The following is a 20,191-nucleotide window of genomic DNA, read 5'->3' on the forward strand; positions in this document are numbered from 1 at the left end:
AGGAGCAGCTAAGGTCACTTGGTCTGTTCGGCCTGGAGAAGAGGAGGCTGAAGGGAGGCCTCATTGTGGTCATCAACATCCTCACAAGGGGAAGCAGAGGGGCAGGTACCAATCTCTTCACTCCTGTAACCAATGAGAGGCTTTCAGGGAACAGCATGAAGCTGAGTTGGGGAGGTTTAGGGTGGATGTCAGGAAAAGGATTTTCACCCAAAGTATGGTTGAGCAATAAATCAGACTTTTAAAGCTGGACAGAGTTCAAGAAGCCTTCAAACAATGCTCTCAGGTGTGTGGTGTGACTGTGCAGGGCCAGAAGTTGGACTTGATGATTCTGATAGGTCTCTTCTAACTCAGCACATTCTATGACTCTGTGATAATTCCATTATTATAAAAAGTGATGTATAGCACAAGCACAACCAGTGTGACAATAATCTGATTTATCATGCATTTAATTTGCCTTGCTAAAGAATGTGAAATTAACCTGTGTCACCAGCATTTGCTGTCATTAGTTCAGCACTTTCTTGCTATAGGGAAGATCAAATGCTTCCTGACATGTGAACTTCAAAGAGCTTATACGACGAGGACCTTGGGTAAAGGAATCCTGAGGGAGGAGTGGCAGCTCCCCACAGATATGTCATAGCCTCAGTCTTCTTCAAGGAGAAATGAGAAAACAAACAAACAGAAATGCCTTCAATCACCTCCTCCTTAATCTCTGACAGAGCCATTCCAGTAGACAGGAAGAGGAGATGACCTCACTGTGGGAACACAGCTTTTATAGGACACAGCACATATAAGTACTCCACATATAAGTACATATAAGTAAACAAGCTGTATCAAGAGAGAGGAATTATGATAGCACTCCTAATTTTGTGGTGCCTTTCTTATCATGCAAGGTTGGCATGGACTACAGTTCTAATGGACTATCTTTCCTCACTTAAGCATTAAAATACTTTCACCAAGTTCAGTATTATACAATTTAAGAAACAACTGTCTCAAAAAAAGGGGCATCCTGGAGTCATCCCAAGTCTGCCTTCAGACCAGTGTAGTCTCTATTTATAAATCATGTCCATTTGGGGTGATATCCCTAGGGGATTTTAAAGAGGAAACATTTCTATAACAGCTCATCTAGGGACCACTAAAAGCATAACATAACACGTCAATACATCTTCTCTAAGAATTAAAAAGGGAACAAAAATAGTCTTGGAGCTTTCTACACTGATTTCAAAGAGACTTCAGCTAAGTAGCTTCAAAATGACAGTTCTGCTTTAGTCTCCCAGAGTAGCTTGTTAAGTCTATGAGCATAACACTGGAAATAGCATATCTAAAGTAATAAAGCAAATAGATGCAGACATGAAATTTGGAGTTCTATCCCAACAATAAACTGAAAAACAAAACAAACAAAAAAAAAAGAGAGAAAAAAATACAAGAGACTAATAAGATTGCAGGGTTTTTTTTAATTATTATTTTAAAAATATCATGTATCACACTTCTCAAGCTAATGCAGTCAAACTTAAGTCTCAGAAAACACTTAGGAGAAGACTATACTCTTGAAAAGTCTCCTAATTTCAGTGGGAAGCAGTTGCACATCTGTCAATAAGCCTTTGCAACCAAAATAGCTATTGCCATCAAGGAGACCAATTTGCAAAATTTAATCAACACCTCTGTATCCTTACATAGTTCTCATTAGTGATTAGTTTCAATACTACCTTTGCTCATCACACAATGTTTGCAGTTACCATTAAAATACATAATTTGTAAAAGTACATATAAATTTATATATATTTGTAAACTGGCAATCCTACAAATCAGCATGCCTATAAAAAACAAGAAAGACCATAGGAACATGCTGTATGACCCACAATAAGACACAACAGCTGTATTTAATAAACTACGTTTGAAAAAGCTGTAGAAAGCATGAGTCTCAACTATCCAACATACCCAGTCTGCTCAACAACACACAATATTCTTCCTGATTCATGAAAAGTACTGCTGGCCTTACAAACCAAATACACTGGTTAGCTTTAAATAGCAAACAATTTGGTTTTGCATTAAAAGTCCTTGTGCCAAGCATAGTTTTTCCTAGTCTTTTCACTTCTTCCACTTCTTTCCTCCCTTTTGGAGCCCACAACAGGCTGGTATTTCCCATTCTTTATTCACATGCAGTCTAACAGAGTAAGGCACTCTGAATTAACTTGTGTGACTTCAGCATTTCCATGGCTTGGGATCTGCCTCATGGAGCTCAGTCACATCTTAGAAACAAGGTCTTCATTTGTGCTCCCTCTTCTGGCTTTACAAGCATACGGCACAACTACAGTAGGGTGACTTGGAGACCACCCCAAGAGAGCCACCACTATCTGTGGTCCCTCCTCCCCAAAAAACAACACAGAGACATAAAGAAAGCATTCACAGCCTGCATGCTACCACCTGCTGTGGTGGAACATGGTACCTAAATAACCCAGATCAGTACTCATGGGAGTGATTTATATTATTTCACTGCTCAACACAAAACAGCAAGGACACAACTTCCAAAGACGGAACAAAAATAGCTTCCAGCTAATTTTTTAAGCCTATCCTAGTATTAATTTTAGCTTTGGAAAACCATCACGTGTAACAGAACACAGAGTCCAGCACCTTTCAAAAGGAAAAAACCCAGTGACATTAAAGGCTCATATTTAGATATGTCTGGCATAAGAGGCTTTAATTTTCAAGCTTAGGAGACATTTTAATCACTTATATATTTATTTTCATCATAAAAATAAGAAATTATGTTATTTAGCAGTACTGTCTTTGGCATCAATGAAGTCCAGGAAAAGGAAGTGGAGGAAAAAAGCCAACTGCACCATAGCTGACTGTTCCAGCATAATGTTGCACTGCAGTGGAGGTCTATTTTGAGAAAACTATAGTTGCCAGCAGCATAGCCCTCTTAAGTCATTTTGGTAGAAGTTGTCAAAATGCATGTTCTTTGCAGTCTTGCTAGATTTGGAATACTTTATCTGACCTTATTTTACAACAAAATGAAAATTTTTGAATCTCCTCTAATAAAAGTATTTGAAGAAATGTTAAGTCTGGATGAAAATAGAGTAGGTAAAATAATCTACAGTTTTCTCAGGACATGGGAGATAACAAAGTGGGACTAAACAGAGGCAAAGTTGAGTAAGGAAGGGAGGAACGTAGTTTAGGTATCTTTATACATAAGAACAACTTGGGAATGGCTAATGGAAAGAGATTGAGAGAAGCTGCCAAAGCTGTCGGCTGTCGGGACCCCTAAGTCTCATCTCTTTCTCTGCATGCCTGTGTTAGAATGAGAGAATAAAAGCTCTGGATAAGCCCAGGAAAAGGGATTGGAATTGAAGGATCCCTTTCCTAGGCAGCTAATTACAACTACCTAGCAGTTAGACGTATTCTTCACTATTCCATTTTCATTCTTGTATTTGTGGCAGAATTCTTTCTTCCTGGAATATCCTAATGCCTGGTAGTCAGGAGCAACAGATGTTGGCTCAGATCTCCAGCCTTCAGAGGGGATATGAAATGCACAACATACAAAGAAGGGCAGAAATTCTGCAACACCATTGTGCCTAATGATATTTTTTGCTAGCTACTGCCAAAAGGTTTTCCAAATCTGCTCATCAGGGACATCTGGTATTCTGCATTAGCCAACATGAACTGGTCTGGAACACTCAATAGCCTCAGGAATGTGGTGCAAATTTTCATAGCTAAAGATGCTTCTTTTTGTGATAACAAAGTTACTTGGACTCTTCTGTAGCTTTTGGAGGTCACCAAAATTTTAGGTTATATCACAACATTGTAAATGGGCTCTATAGTTCACCTACACACTTGCTTCAGCAGCTATCAAATCTCATTTGGCATCCAGCCTTTTTAGTCTCTGGAATGATTTGTCCAGTGATTCTGCGTGGTCTGTAGACAGCTTCAGAAGTGGTGCTTACAAACTCTCACAAAAGTTAATGTACATGAAACTAGGTAACAGTAGTTTATTTTTGCATACCAACTAGAAAATGTAGGGACACTCAAGAGTAGGTAGATTATCTCTTGCCCTCCATTTTGTTATTTATTCTACAGTTCCTGTAGGCAAGTGAACATTGAAGCTACCGAAGAGAAAAAAACAAAACAAAGCAAAAAACAATTGGAGAAATGTAAACATAAATCATCATAATTTAATTTACCAACAAACACTCATCAGCTGACCAACAGCATGTCTTCCAGATTCCCATCACTTTATTTACTGTTTATCCTCTCCAAGTGAAAAAATGGTGATAGAATTCAATTTTGTTTTTACCAACATATACAGACTGCTACATTCAGAATATCCTTCTAAATTACAGTTTATATTAAGTGCTATGCTGTGCAGCCCATGGAAGATTGATGAGAGGACACTTTTCCCAACGAAGCATAGGAAAGCTTAAGGTTCATGTTTTCTTTGTGGCAGCAATATGTTACACCAACAAATACAATAGAACATTTTCCAGAATGCTATCCCTCATGACACCTTCTCCATACTAAGGCGAAAAACAGCTGAAATCTGTAGCAAACTGACCTTTGACTCTATTTGCCTAATTTCAAATTACATGCCACAAAAATGCAGATTCTAACAGATTTTACAGTAAATCAGACTATAACGTTCCAGAAAAATACAATCCTTGATGGTATTTAAGGCTTGCAAAGAGCACAACTACTGAACAGGTGTTCATTTCGGATGCACACATTATTTCATAAAACTTCTCCCTCTTAAGTCTGTTTTGTCATTTCTTCCTTTTTTTTTTTTTTTTAACTGCTCTGGAGGTCCAAAGTTTTTGATGAAATAAGGGTAAATATCAAACCCATGCTTTACCTCAGCTGAAAATTTAGTTTTGTATCTCTAAGAAAATCCCCTTTTTGCATCAGTTCCCAAATATTCACCAACGTGTGGAAGTTCTTCCTATCCTCCAGCACTTTCTTTTTAAAACAGTATCTGAAACTACGTGCAATGTTCCAGGTGAGCATGGATCACCAGATCTTCAAATCTATACCCCATTACAGCAGAAAGTAAGCAATTCTTTAAAAAGCACTGCCAAATCCATCCCTTGGATGAACAGAACACTCCCATTTTAGAGCCTATCATTGAATGCTGATGGGTTTTCTACAAGAAACTCAGGAAAATATAAGGGTTATTTTGCAAATGGTTAAGAAGCTACAATCCAGTAACATGAATGAAAAGCTACTTCCAACCTACTGACAGACATGTCACACTAAACATTCTCAGCAAAAGCATTTCTCCTGATTTTCTGAACTGTGGAAGTAAAAATCAGAAGGAGGAAAAAAAAAACATAAGCAGGGAAAAGAAAAAAAGCCTACCAGTAATGCTTTTGGAGTTCCCATTCTGGCTAAATCCAGAAGAAAGTGATCTTGACTGCAGGTGGTGCACTCTTCTGTCACCACCAAGTGCCACTGCAATCAATCTGAATCACTATAGGAACATGGCAGAGGAAAGCAGCCAGTTTTAAAATCGAAATGTAAAAGGTGTATTTTTAATTTGAGAGTGAGTGTTTTTAATTATGCACTAGAAAGGCATATTTTAGGACAAATCCACATGGAAATAACATGTCCTTTAGAAAATTATTAATGTCCAATATCTACTTGGCATAATGAAATGCCAAAGGTGGCCTTAAATTTCAAAAATCCCCTTGAATTTGTTATGTCTTCATGTGGAAGTTCAATATTCATTAGCTTATAGAGTACCAGATACCAAACTCCTAGTTCTAAGACAAGTAAATAGTAAAAAATGGTCCTTAATTGTTGGGGTTTTGTCCTACCCTACAATCATGAAATAAAAAAAAATGCTCAACAAACCAGACAATTAGAACTGCTGGCTTTTTCTGGAACAAAATTGTCTCCCATGTTTTACCAGGTGACAGTTTAGTTCTGTGATCTGATCTTTATATTGAGCCCAGTGTCTGGTCATGACGTGGGTAAGTTTCCCTTCCAGTTGACCACCATCCTTATCACTAAGTATCTGTATGTGTTGATAAATATCAAAAATACTAAACAAGTCACCAGGTACTAAACTGCAGAAGCACCTTTCTCAGAGGTGAAATCGTACTTTTTTTCCTACTGTGAAACAACCACAACTTTCAATACAACAGGCCTAAGTTATGAAAGTCTAACTTGAGAATTAAAAGCCATGATCTTTGCCTCCAAAATGACTGTTCATTTATATAGCAAAGACTCTCAACAGGTATTTTCTAGGAGCTGTATGGTAAGCTGAGCAGGCATGTGTACACAATGATGCATTTACAGACCCCTAAATCACCAAACATGCAACTTCTTTGCCATTATTAACGCTGAGTTTTCAGCAAACTATTCCAGACAGTTGCTGGACTAGGTCTGCCATTTCGAAGAACAGATCATGTTATCTTTCAGTGTAATACAAATTATACATCCCTGCTGAAGAGTCTGCCAAGGCTGTGAACCATCACATTCAGAAGCAGCACAGGGAAGCAGACCCAAGGTATGTGCGGCAGGTTTCCTTCCCTCAGCCAGCGTGACAGCAGCAGAGGCTGCAGCTCCACGCTGAGGGCGCTTCATTTACTCTGCTCAGGTACACGGGGCAGTTGTGGCTGGTCAGACACACAGAACTGGCACTTGGGACAAGGCAGGTCCTACCAGATGAAATTAGAGCTACAGTTAAGCCTGCAAATAATGTTTTGGCTGCAATTCAAGTTGCACTGTTATTTACTGAGCAAAGAGATGCTGTACACAGGGTTATCTGGCCTATGCAGGATGCACAGTCCGGCTGGAAGGAGAAAAATCCACTGCATTTTAGTTATAAGGTCTGTGCCAGGCAGCTCAGAAAGAAAAAAAATTACAAAGACAGAATAAAACAATTGCATGTATGTGAGAAAGAAAGTAGCCATGCTGTTCTTATTTACTCAATTTTTGCAAAGACTACACAAAAACAAGAGTAAAGTTTCCTTATGGTTTCACATAACATTAAACAAACTTTACGGCTTCCTGTCACTGTTTACGAAAGGCAGAAGCACCATGAACTTCTAATGCTCAGAACTGTTCTCCCCTGAACAGAAGTATAAATGAAAGCCTAAACCTATTCCCCCCCAACACCTTTAAAAGCCAGAATACTGAACTAATTAATAAAAAAATATCTGGATCAAGGAGGTATCTGTTGTGGTCAGAGTGCTCACAGACACATGCTTGTGCCCCTGCCTACAGTGCCAAGCAGTCCAATGACAAGTGGTGAGTCAGCATTAAGTACCCACTGTGATAGGGGGCAACTAGCAAAAGAAAGCTGCTCGAGTTGGAAATTGATTTGAGGGGGATGAGGGAAAATAACAGCAAACCATACCACAGAAATTGAGAGGCAATCTGTTTTCTGCTTACCATTACATTTGTAGAAGAAAAAAAAAGAATATTTTGAACACTGAGTAGATCAAATGTCAGTTCTTATAATTACAGCCTGGTAAACAAATATATACAAATAGTACCAGTAACATTTTATACAGCTAAAATAAATTTCAGCCATTTTGAAATATCACCCAGTAGAACAGGTATTGTGTCCTCTAGTTGGAAAAAAAGTGTTCATTGCAGCACTGAACTATTAATCATTTGGAAAAAAAAAAAAAAAAAGAAACCAATGCTGCTCTACCTTCTACTACGAAAGAAACATTTTAAACCTTTAACATGAAAACAGAATTTCTCTTTTTCAGAACCAGTATGTAACATGAGAAAATGGGATGAACTCTGACAGTAACGGCTAAAGAACATTAATGTAAGGGAAACACTTCCAAAAACATACATTTGTTGAATCCTTACAAGGCTAAGGAACACTGAGAGGTTTGGACAAGCTTGAGAAAACACACCAAAAAGTAAATCAACATTCTGCCATTAAAGAAATACAAAGTACTTTTAAGGATAAGGCTTCCACTCACGTCTGGAAGAGGGAAATTCATCCTTTACCCTTTACACGGCAGGCTACTATTAAAATCTATTAAACAGTCAGGGCACTAAGTAGCACACCCAGATACCGTGGACAACTTGAATCCAGCAGGACAACTATGGAAACAAGTGGCAGGGGCAAACAATCTGCCAGCTTTCCACACTGCCATTTCAGAGCCTCCCTGTCTCAACAAGACCTTCACAGGACCTTAATGCCTATTAAAGCCATCAAAAGAGAAAAAGAATAATAATCAATGTTTTGCTTTGAAAGAACATACCTTTGTATCAGTAAACAAATATGCAACATATACAGCATCAAAAAAAATTATATTGGAATCTTTTTTATCCAAACATGTCAACTTGTATTCTGCTATTCATATTCCACAGATATTATTTATAAAGTGGTCTTCTATAGGACATGCTAACTATGAGTCATGCAGCTGCATGATTTTAGCCACCTAGAAAAAAAGTGTAAAAGCTACAGTATTTTTAATTGTGCATCCTGAGAGTACTTCTTTTGGTATACTATGTATATTTTTTTTTTACAATAAAACACCCAAACTAAAAGAGGTTTAGTAATTCTAAATTAAAATGTTTCTACGGAATCATTTGTTGTGAGGCTTTTTAGAGTTCTCCTTTAGAGGTATCCTTCAAGATCCTCATAACCACCAACGTTTTTAGATGACATATTCAGTGATGTGATAGAGTTGATGGATAAACATTGCAAAGTATGAAAGTGATCATCAAGGAAGGGGGCTGATGAAGTGCCATATATGTATAAGGAATGACAGAAGATACAGAAGGAAGAGAAAAATTGCTGTATGGAAACTCCTCAAAGTTTACTACTGCTGTTGCTAAAAAAGAGAAAGCCACATGGTTCAAAGCATAATTAAAAATTCAGGCTACTTATGCATCCATAAAACTCCCACTTCCAGTTCAGAAATGAAGAGCATTTGAAAAGCAAGCCATTAATACTCTCCAGTTATTTTTCTATGGTCTCAGAAGTAGCTCTATACTTGCTGCTATAAGATGATCTTTCCAAGCTCAGAAATAGAGCATTTGAAAGAAACCTTTTATCTCTTTAGACAGCTTCCAGAACCTGGAAAACACGTCCATGGAAAGAATATAACTGCAAACCTGCTGCAAGAAATGAACACATGTTCATTATTTAAAAGATAACAAAAAAAAAAAAAAATTAACTACCTCTCATTTATCCTGGACAGTTCACCTTCTAAAAGCAATCTAACAAAATTAATCCCTTGGACAACCACACTCCTCTGCTGCCTAAGAAAGTAAAAATATTATTAGAAATCTGCTTTTAAAAACAACAGGAAGCCAGTTTCTTTTGACTGTATGGTATGGTAGCAAGGGTGCAATACCTTCACATATCAGGATGTGCAAGATACACAAAGCTGCATTTAGCACACAAAACCTGTACTTGGTTTCCCAAGTGCCCAAGCAAAGCCAAGTCAGTTGAAAGCAGCAGAACAGGCTTCAAAGGCAGGAAATTACAAGGAAGCAAGAGGAACTAGGAAAGATCTGAGGAATTTCAGAGTGGCTGAAGCAGGCCCTCCTCACTGCAAGCCATCTTTTGCAGAAATTCCCCTCTACCCGGATTTGCTCATATGTGGGGCTCTCACGTAGCCTCCCTCAGTTCCCAGAGGTACCTGGAGAAAGGTTTCATCTCCATGTTGCCCCACAGCAGCACCCACCACTAAATGGGGTGTAAATGTAATAGAGCTCTGCATACTGCAGAAGCTCCACTTCCCCTCCTCCCCTTCCACCTTGCTGCCCAAGACAATATGCTTCAATCATTTCTGCCAAGCCAGTTTAGATATCTACACCAGCAGAAATGAAACAAACCAAAGCCAGTTTTCTAATAGTTTTAGTCCCTGAAGTAGCTCACCATGGTGTGAGACATAAAGGGCTGCAGGGGACAAAATGGGGAAACTGAAAAGCAAAAGAAAGTGGAAATCAGACCCCACAGCCTCATTAGGTCTTCTGCCAGTAGGCATTACATGAGGCTGATCATATTACAGAAATGCCCCCTCAAAGTGCCTCAGAGTACCAGAGCTTAGTCCTCATTCTTCCCCACGCCAATTAAAAAAAGAAAAAACAAAACAAAACAAAACAAACAAAAAAAAAACCCCAACAAAAACTCAAACAAAAACCAAAAAACAACAAATAAACAAAAAAAAAAAACCACCAAATGCTTAAATGCTTTCTGGTTTTGGGGCTTTTTTTAAGCCAAAATGAAACATAAACACACTCCCCAACAACTACAGATTTTGCAGTCAAGTTATCTGTATTCAAAGAAGGGGAAGTCACAGGGCTCACCAATGAACCAATGCAGGGGTTGAGCTTCACCCTAAGAAAAGGCACCATCCTGATTGCAGGGTCTCCAGGAGAGAAAATACTCAGGGAGTCAAGGACCACCTTGTTATTTCATGTGTTGAGTTAGTTCAAGCTTAGCCACCAAAAACCCCTTAGAAAAATAAAGACTTTCAAGAAGAAACTCAAGACTTTACAAAACAAAAAAGTTGTTTCTGTTCCAATGCTGAAGTAGTGAATTCCTCCCTTTTCTAAAACAGCAGTCACACAGATTACAGCACATCTCACCAATTGATTCAACAAGCCTTATGAAGCAACTAAACTTTTACCCAGGCAATAATGCAAGTTCACCTTCACATAAAGATCGACTAGTCTTGAACAATTAGTTCAATTAACTCAAGGCAAATTAGCCCCCACCCAATACAACATTCATTACATTCCTTTCTCCAATTTCTCTCTTCCTTTGCCATTCCTACCCTATTACATACTGTAGCCCATACTCACCTTGCCTTCAGAACAGAACAGTCAAGTACAGATCATTCCCCATGTGCAGTTTTTCTCTGTCCCCCCTCCTTCACTGAGTGCCCTGACAGAGAAGAAGGCACTCCTTGTAAACATGACAGGTAACACACAATACATTATGCAAAGCAAAGACCTAGGCAGATAGCCAACTTCATGACAAAACTATCTGCCTCCCCCACTGGGGGAAAAAATTCTTCCAAGATAAAAATTAAAAATTCAGTTAACCTCAACTGAGGTTTGCAACAAGTCAAAACTAAAAAACAAGAAAAGCAGATGCCTTTAATAGCAACAAATAGTAACTTTCATATGATCCAAAACCTAATGCCTGTAAAAAACCCGTGAAATTTGCTAATTTTTACCTGAACACATGTACTACATTGTGACTTATCAGCCACATTGTACAGTCAAAACAAAACATGTCTTTTCTATGATAAAGTTGTGCAACCTGTTACATAGTGCAGTGTTAAACAGACAGACAGCCCACCCCTTTCTAGAGTGGGTAAGGCCTTAACAATACTGCAGTACATAACCTTTTTTTTTTTTTTTTTTTTTTTTTTTTTTTTTTTTTTTTTTTTTTTGGTGGGATAAAGGTCTAATATCACAAGCAAAGAAAGAGCATAGGATTATAGAATGGTTTGGGTTGGAAAGGACCTTGAAGCTCAGGTCCAACCCCAAAGTCTGAACTTTAGCCCTGCCGGAGCTGGACAGTTCTTCTGTGCAATTGCAACCTCTGCTGTCTCAAGGCTTCTCTCATAGATGCCTCAAGGCTTGTCACAGCCTCATTTAGAGTAAGTCAAAGTCAGTGCCATCATTCAGGCATTCAAGTAATGAAGCATCCTGCCTCTACAAATCTGCTTAGATATGGAATATTTCCAGATTTCTTCTCCAGTTCTCTCCTGCTCTATTTCAGCCAAATACAGAGGACAAGTGAAATAAGGCAGCTCAGACTTGTAACACATGTCTGGCTTGTTTTACATGGTTGGTGCAACTGCTAGTACTCCTGGTAGCATTTACTGCCATAGAATAATGGGCATTTTGCTTTCCAAAAATACGAGTACTGTCAAATCCAGAGGAATATAATCACAAATTCAAGATTAAGAACAAACAGTGAAACTGCAAAATCTATAAGCAACATAAGCAAAATCTTATGGGCTGCGTAATGCTGGAAAAGTATTTTAAACAAATATATAAGCACTTACATGAGAAAGGTTGACAGTTTATCTGAACAATTAAAACTCAGTAATGCACAAACATTAATGAAAACATTCACTCTAAATAGGGTACAATCAGTAATGCAAAGTTTTACAAATAGTGATTTTCTATTTACTTCTTAAACAGCATTAGTTTCAAAAATTCTGTCTTTTCTCTCCCACTCCACAAAAACAAACAGAAAGGACATATAAATTTTGAAAAACAGAAGGGAGACTTTTTTGGTCTTTTTGATTGTCAATGTAAATCACTTTGTAGTTTTCATCAATTCACACATACACACCTTTTTGTTTTGATTATCTATAGATACAAAAAGAGTCACAATACCTTACAATATCCCAAGTCTCTTTCACTTAAAGTTTCAGAAATTTCAGAAAAATCAAAAAATAAATTCTATGAAGAGTCAGATCATAAGAAGATTCATTCTCAGCATTTAACTCTAACATACAAATATTCCTTCTTAGTCTTCACCATCTTTTTTCTATTCTCTGTATAAATTATTTTTTTACCAGCAGTTAAAATCTTACAAGATATCCATCTATTCTGCAGAGCCTTATCTCCACACACTCCCATAGCTAAAACTGATACCTGACAAGTCCACTCACTAACTTTATTATAATTAAAAATGTTGGTTTTTAAAACTAATGAAAAGAAATTTCTCAGTTTGTAGCCAATAATCAAACTATTAAAGGGAGTTTCTGTATGCTCTGAACTAAAGGAATACTGGTAGAAACTTCTAAAACACCAGGTCCTAATTTAGGTCAGAGAGACTTTTGAGTGCTGGAGTACTTTACATCTCTAGCTCCAATGTACTTTCACAGGTTTAGATTTTAAGCAGTGTGGATTTCACTAGGATTTGAAATACAATTATTTAATGAAATTTATACTACTCCACTATTATTTGCTTCATTTCCAGTCAATGGAATAATTATCAGAAACCGAATCTCACTGATTATTTTAAAGGTCTTTAAACATACCTTCAATAAATGTGCAGCCTTTTCACGTCACAGATTTCTTCAAGGTATGTCACAAAACTATTCATTTTACTCCTGATTATAAAAAATGGCTTTAAATACAGTTTGGTATTATCAGAAGTCAATTCCTGTTCAAGCATGTCCCTGTAGTACTTAAACGCTGATACTTTATCAGCACCAAAAGTTTCTATAACGTGGATCCAAATAGATCATATGCAAACAGTCATGAAAATGAGTAGTTCACGTACCTGGATGGTCTTCTCTGATTTAATAGAGCTATTTGTGCATGACACAGTAGGACTGGAATCCAAAATTACCTTCCCTTTCCTCGCATTTGATTTTTTGCATTATTTGTCTGCAGCAGATAGAGATCCTTCCCAGATGATAGTTCATTTTATAAAAAGCAGTGGCTCCTACATGACTTTAGTCAATTCTTTACCCCATCAGTCAGATGCTAAGTTGTGATAGATCTGACATAACTGCTTGGAAATGCTTTCAAGAGCAGAAAAATACCCCTTCTTCACCACATTATGAGTGGAGCTGAGACCATGTATTATCGTCTCATTACTTCAGGTCATGGTCTGTATTCCCTATGAACAGCTTGGTACACTTTCTTAATGATCTAGAATGTTGCACATTATGGAAACATATTCTCATTTTTTATTACTGCTGTTGTGAGAATTTTTTTCTATTTAACTGAAATTTCCCACATGAAAGGCTATTGTGTTTTCTGTCAGGCTGAAAAGCAGACTTCTCAAAAACAAACAAACCAACCAAATCACCTCATGAACAAGCAAACTTTCTCCTCCCTCAAAAAACGAAACATAAACTGTAAAACACCTCAGGTTCATCCTGGCACCAGTGAAATAGAGGCAAAAACCCACAAAAAAACCCCTCTTCTGTCTTCTCACACCATATAAAAATTTTAACAGTGACTTAAACATACACACACAAGAACATTGGTGCAGGCTACAATTATAAGAAAAACTGTCCCAAGATTCTTGATTTGGCCATGTCATCAACAATTTTACATTACAGATTGAAGTTCTCCAAAATAAACCAAAAGCAAACAGAAAAGACATCTTCCTAGAAATAAAAGCATTATATTGAACCTGCACCTGTTCTTAAATCAAGCATCGATTCTCAAAGTTTTCATTCCATCTTCTTCAGTAATTAGTAAAAGAGGAGAAAGAAAGCAATATTTGGAGTTCATTCTCTTTTTTGATCATTCACTGGCCACTTGACAAGTTTACAGCAGTTCGTAGTGCAAGGAGTGGTTTTAATAAATCTCTAAACTGCTGAAGTCACTATGACATACAACATTACTAACATCACGAACATTAAAGCATATGTCTCTATTATCTGTGTCAGCTAACAAAACAAAACAGACAAATAATAAAATATACAGTAATGTTCCTATATTAATGTGACTAGGCAAATGTGCCACTAAATGTAATGCAGTCCTCAAGGAAAAATGCTGAAATGAATTGTTGGTTATTTGAATTATCATCCAGTATAATAAAATCCTTTTTGGAATTAAATTACCTCCTTTGAACACGAAAAGGATAATCATAGGTTTTCTTACTGAACCTTTTGTAAATACTGAAAATCACTTACAAGCTACGATATTGTCATTTCAAAGAGTACTCATAAAAATTGTTCCAAAAATCATATGCAAAACAGCATCAGGAAGTTAATCATACTTTCAATTGTCTCTCCATTAACGTAGAGTTTTTCTAAACTTCACAGGAAAATAAAGACTTGGCAAGGAAAATCGCAGATAAAGAAAGGTGCTATTCTGTTAAAGATAAAGAAATGTCCCAAAATCTTCTTCAATTAATTAATTAAAAAAAAAAAAAATAAAAAAAAAACATAACCACAAACAACAGACAGACTAATTTTAGAACTTTAAATCTAAAAACACACATCTGCTTGGCTGCATAAAAATAATTAAACCATGAAGTCAAGCAACTTGTTTCCCTAAAAAAAAAAAAAAACAAAAAAAAAAAAAAAAAAAAAAAAAAAACAAAAAAAAAACACCAAAACAAACTAACAAAACTACAACAGAGCTTAGAACTCAGAAGATACAGACACAGTTTCTAGTCTTTTACGTTTTAAGGCAGATCTAGGAGAGAACCTTTCACACCAGTCTGGCAGGACATCTAAAGACAGTATCTGGAAAGAACAAAACCAAGGGCTACAAAGGCTGGAAAGGGAGAGAACAAATGCAAGGCTCCACATCAGTTCAGTTTAATCTTCTTTCACTTTTATCAGAAGCAAGAACCCAAAAGTTCAAACATCTGTGCAGGTACTAAGACAGTCTACCTGACTAGAGATGGCCAGCTATGGAAAGATAAACACAAAAGATAAGACTGTGAGATTTATCCATCCCAAAGAAAAAGAAGTTAAGAAGTAAGAAGTTGGTAAGAAGTTCCTTCTCAGTTAGAAGCCCAGCCTCAGGTTAGCATAATCACAGCAAAAAAAACATATTTGACTGTTCTATGAAAAGAAGAGCTTTCAGGGTTAAGGTACTTTTTCTTTGTCATTGTTTTAAAGCCAATTCCAAGGGCCTGGCTAACAAGGACATGGCTATTCAAATCCCATTTTAATGGAATAAATTTAAACTCAAGGATAATGGATGACAATGCTAAACTTGAGCAGAAAAGTAAAGATCCAGGTAAGACAAATTTACCTACCCCATACGACAAACTGGCATGGCTGTTAAGGGCAGGTCCAAACCTTCCTGGTATCCTCCTGTTTGTTACATGGGTTTAACTCTCCCTTAGTTATACTTTTAACAGCTACAATGAAGTCTATATTGCTACTTTCTTACCCCATTCTTCAGGCCTACTTGATTTTCTTTCAGGTGACAAATTACTCCATGAGCAGAACTTCTCCCACAAATGTAACTGTGACAGAGATGTCCACCCTACCCTCAGCAGCATTGACACAGCTTAGAATCTGGCAGCCACTCATGCAGACAGTTATGTCATTTTCTCCCTAGTGTTATCTGGCAAAGCTGCAAACAGGGGAACAGGAGCTTTGTATCCCAGCTCTGGAGGGTCGCTGCCTCATTCATTCACGTTCGGGTGACATCCAGACTTTCAGATATATTTCCATATCAAAGTTATACTTCCTGCTGTGAAAGCTCTGAAATAGAACTGACCTCAACAGCCATCACAAAAACAGTCATTCCCAATTAAAAAAAAAATCCAACTAAAAATATATTCTATGAATACAGGCTTAAATTCTTGGTAACTTTCATTCACTATTCTGACCTATTGTTTCACAATTCATCTGTCCAGTACTGACTAGAAACTTGACACTGTGCCCTTTTCTCAGATTTACCTTGATCTGAAAACAGTTTCATGTTCAGAACAGCAGCACCATCCTTCTTCCACTGCCTACACCCATGCTCAAGAATCACCACTCCTACTGTTTCTCCAAGCAGCTGCTAAAAGCAACTGAGAGAGAATCCCAGGCAAGAGAGAGTTCTGAACCAGCTTCAACTCTCAGCTATGCACCTCATCAATGGCACTAATCCTCTGTCCCAAATTACAGATTCTGCCACACCATACATGCTTATGCTGCCCACACTACAGAAATATTCACCTGCCCTGTACAGCTCCACATCAGAGCACTGATACATTGAACAAGACTTGTCAATCATTCTCTACACTTGGAAATTCATCACAATAAAAGGTAGTTGTTTGCTTGTGGTTTTTTCCTCCAGAGAATGACACCATAAGATTTATACCAAAACATTTACTCCAGACCATTACCAGATTCGTGAATTTCCAAAATGGGATGGGAGAGAGGCTGTGTCAGGGAAAGTGTGACCACTATTTTTGCATGGTATTTTTGGTTTCAGTGGCTGATGGGTATCTCCAAACTTTCAACAGAAACTTTATCACAAAGCATCTGTATGTTTATGCCTAGTACACAATGTGACAGACCTACAAAGTCAAGGAAAGGACAAGATTACCAGAGATCATATTTGTCTTAAAACCAGTTTGGCATTCTCTCTTATTTCTGCACATAATCCTTTTCCAGATTATGCCCATATTTTCCACTTACGCAGAAAGTATGGACAATTGTTGAAGCCATTGTAGAAGCAGAGTCTCTAAAAGACCCTAAATACAAAGGTATCACATAAAAACCCCAAATAGACAATTAAAATATAAAAAAAAAATGTATGTTATGTAAAATTTTATATCTAGTAGCCACCTTCTAGGACTTTAAACCCCATATTAAGCTTATTCCAGATAAAAAAAAAAAACATTATATGTGAACTGATTGAGAAAAAAATTAAATTCTTAACAGATACATTAAAATCATATCATGACTTCAGGAAGCATCCCTTCCAGTAGCCATGTATAACAGAGCTTAGGTGTGCCACTGCCTGCAAAATCAAGGCTGCAGACTAAAACTGTAGTAAAAGGCTTGCAACGTAAAGTGATGAGATCTGAATGCACAACAAAATAAAATTAAAAAGAAGTTCAGCACCAGCCATGTTCAAAACAACTTTCTGTAGGCAATCTGCCTGTAAGATCACATTCTCAGTTAAATATTTTCTTCAGAAAGGCCTTCCTTCTAACAAAAAACAATTGGTATTTTTGGGCAAACTAGTTTTCCAACCCAAATGCACAAAAGGACTAAAAATGGGGTTTACACTGGAACCTGTCTTCTTCATGAAGCTCTCATAAAACTGGAATAGATACCTGGCTGTAACCTAGGTAACAGCAAGTAAAGTCAAGTCCTGTATAAACTATTATGTCTTTTAACAACCAGAAAATTAGAAATAAAAAGTGCAGCTTAGTACAGAAATCATTTACTGCAATTTACAAGATAAACACAGGCTGAAAGTATTTCACATCCTTAAATAAAACAGAGGCAGATGTAAGCTTTGAAATTTGCAATTTCATTTCAGAAGGAACCTTCAGGTTCACAGAAATTCACAGAATTTCTGTGATCTATCTTTACTTAAATACAAATCTTAGCTCTGTCTTCAAGTATACAGAAAGCTACAGATTTTGTACACACCAAGAAAGACTCAAGCTTTCAATATATATATCTAAAAATTGCCATGCACCTGACATAATAAAATTTTTGAATGACACATCCCTTTCTCTGCCTTTGATTCTAAACTAAGTGTGACATGAAGACCTGGGAGTTTTTCTAAAACATCATTTCCAAATTTCCAGTTACCTGGAAATAAATATCATACTATATGACCTATTCCTTATCTATGTGAGCATATTTTCCCTCTCCTCAAAGTTCCCGCTGTAGTTCCTGCTGCTGCAGCTCTAGCGGTATCAGCCAGTAACACCACCCAAGGCAAGCCGAGGGGGCTGCTTGTATTGTCACTGTCACATGGTGTAAAATTGCTGTGAGCAGGATGAGACAATGATGTGTTTGAATGACAGCAGCTGTTCTGTGCTGGCATGCCACAAGCACAGCTGTAATCACAGCCAGGTGCAATGGTGGGAATTTTGGGGGATAAAGGCAGTGCCTGCACCTGTGGCACTCTGTAACTTCTAGCCATGCAATATTTGTTCTTTACAGACCATCTGTCATTTTGACAAGCTCCCTACCTGACCGTCACTGGGGCAGCCACCTTTTTTATTTCTTTACCAAGGCCTTTCTCCCTTTTGTATACCATCCAATTTCTGCCTCATGCGTGCCTCATAAACAGAAAAGGATATGGTAACTATGGAATAGGAACCAGTGAATCATAAGAATTTGAAACACTCCTAGTTACAGTGATCAAAGCTAAATCCTTTAGGAAGATTAACCACACCAGAACCCTGAAAAATAAATGTGATTCAAGTACTTTCATACTGCATCTTTGAGATAAAGCACAATCCCCTGTGGAATTGCGAAGGGCTACCTCCAGTTACGCCTAACTACGGTGGGAACATTGTAACAGGGGATGTTGTGTCTCTTGATCTATCTATGCAGTTCCAGGCCTGGCAACCAGCTGCGAACGCAACAGTCCACAGGCTGAGACCACAACTCTGAGGCCATTCAAGAGAAGGTTTATTCGGAAAACAAAGAAATAGAGAGAAATAATACAAATCAATCACACATTTAAACAGTGAGAAGTACGAGCCTTAAGAGCAAGGGATAAGAGACTCCAAATCCACTCGCGTCCCTGTACCCATCACCGTGTGAAACGGCAGAGGGGCAGCGCTCACAAACGATGCGAGTGGCGACGATTTCACCACTTCTCCAAAAATACGGCTCCCTGGGGGAGCCGGTGTGCTCGAGGTACCGCGGGAGCACAGCGCAGGGGCAGGGCGAGACCCTTCCCGGCGGCGCGGCCCGGCCAGGCTCTGCTCGCTCCTCGGAACTTCGCCCCCGCTCCCGCAGATGACCGATACCTGCACCGCGGCCACCACCCCCCGCACACCAGCACACCCCTCAGCCACCGCCACCGCGCCCGGTTCCGGCTCCTGTCGCCGCTCTTGCATTTCCAGAAGCACTCTGGCTGCCCATTCTGGCCGGTGTCTCAAGGAGGGCACCGCTCTCGCCCAACTGCGGCCGCAGTTCATTGTCCCTTCACAAGGGAGGGGGATGACCCATCCCGCGCAGGGACATCGGCACGGCCCGGGCAGATCCCACGGACAGCGAGCCCCCACCGCCCCACCCCGACACCGAGCCCCGCTGCCAGAGAAGTTGGGAGCGGCGCGGGCGCTCGCCTCGCCGGGCAGCCCCCATCCCTCCCTGCCCCCGCAGGGCACGGGCAGCGCCCGCAGCCGCGGGATGCCCACGGTTCGCGGAGCAGCAGCGGTGGCGGCAAACACCTACCCGGAGAGCTTCCCAATCTTCACAAAGCTAAACACATCCATCCATGCGGCCGGCTAGCTCTGCCCGTCACACTCACTCACTCCAGCAGCAGCGGCGGCGGCGGCAGCAGTTCCATGTCGGGAGAAGGTTGCGTCCAGCGGCAGCAACAGCCCTTGCAAAAAAGCAGGAGCCGGCGGAGACAGCGGCTGCTACCCCCCTCCGGCGGGGAGCTGGGCGTGCAGCATCTCGCAGGACCGGCGCTCATCTGCGCGCAGCCCTCCCCCTCCGCTCCCCCCCGCCCCGCTCCCCGCCTGCCGTGCGCTCTCCCGGGGTAAGTCCGGAACGGAGCGGGCGCCGGGGCTGCCCGGCAGGAGCGCTGCCCGCAGCCTGCGCTCCGGGAGCCGGAGGGGGAGGCGGCAGCGCTC

General features: G+C 39.3%; 1 protein-coding gene across 1 annotated transcript in view; it reads right to left on the reverse strand.

Moving 5' to 3' along the window:
• FRMPD4 (FERM and PDZ domain containing 4) overlaps positions 1-19,872 on the reverse strand; it is a 294,549-nt gene extending 274,677 nt beyond the window's left edge. The window contains 1 exon segment of the mRNA XM_053971771.1: positions 19,788-19,872. Within this exon segment, the coding sequence (XP_053827746.1) occupies positions 19,788-19,828 (41 nt within the window). The 5' untranslated portion in view covers positions 19,829-19,872.
• Between the last annotated feature and the right edge of the window lie 319 nt (positions 19,873-20,191).

This window comes from Vidua macroura, chromosome 2 (genome assembly GCF_024509145.1).
Source record: "Vidua macroura isolate BioBank_ID:100142 chromosome 2, ASM2450914v1, whole genome shotgun sequence".
NCBI lineage: Eukaryota > Metazoa > Chordata > Aves > Passeriformes > Viduidae > Vidua > Vidua macroura.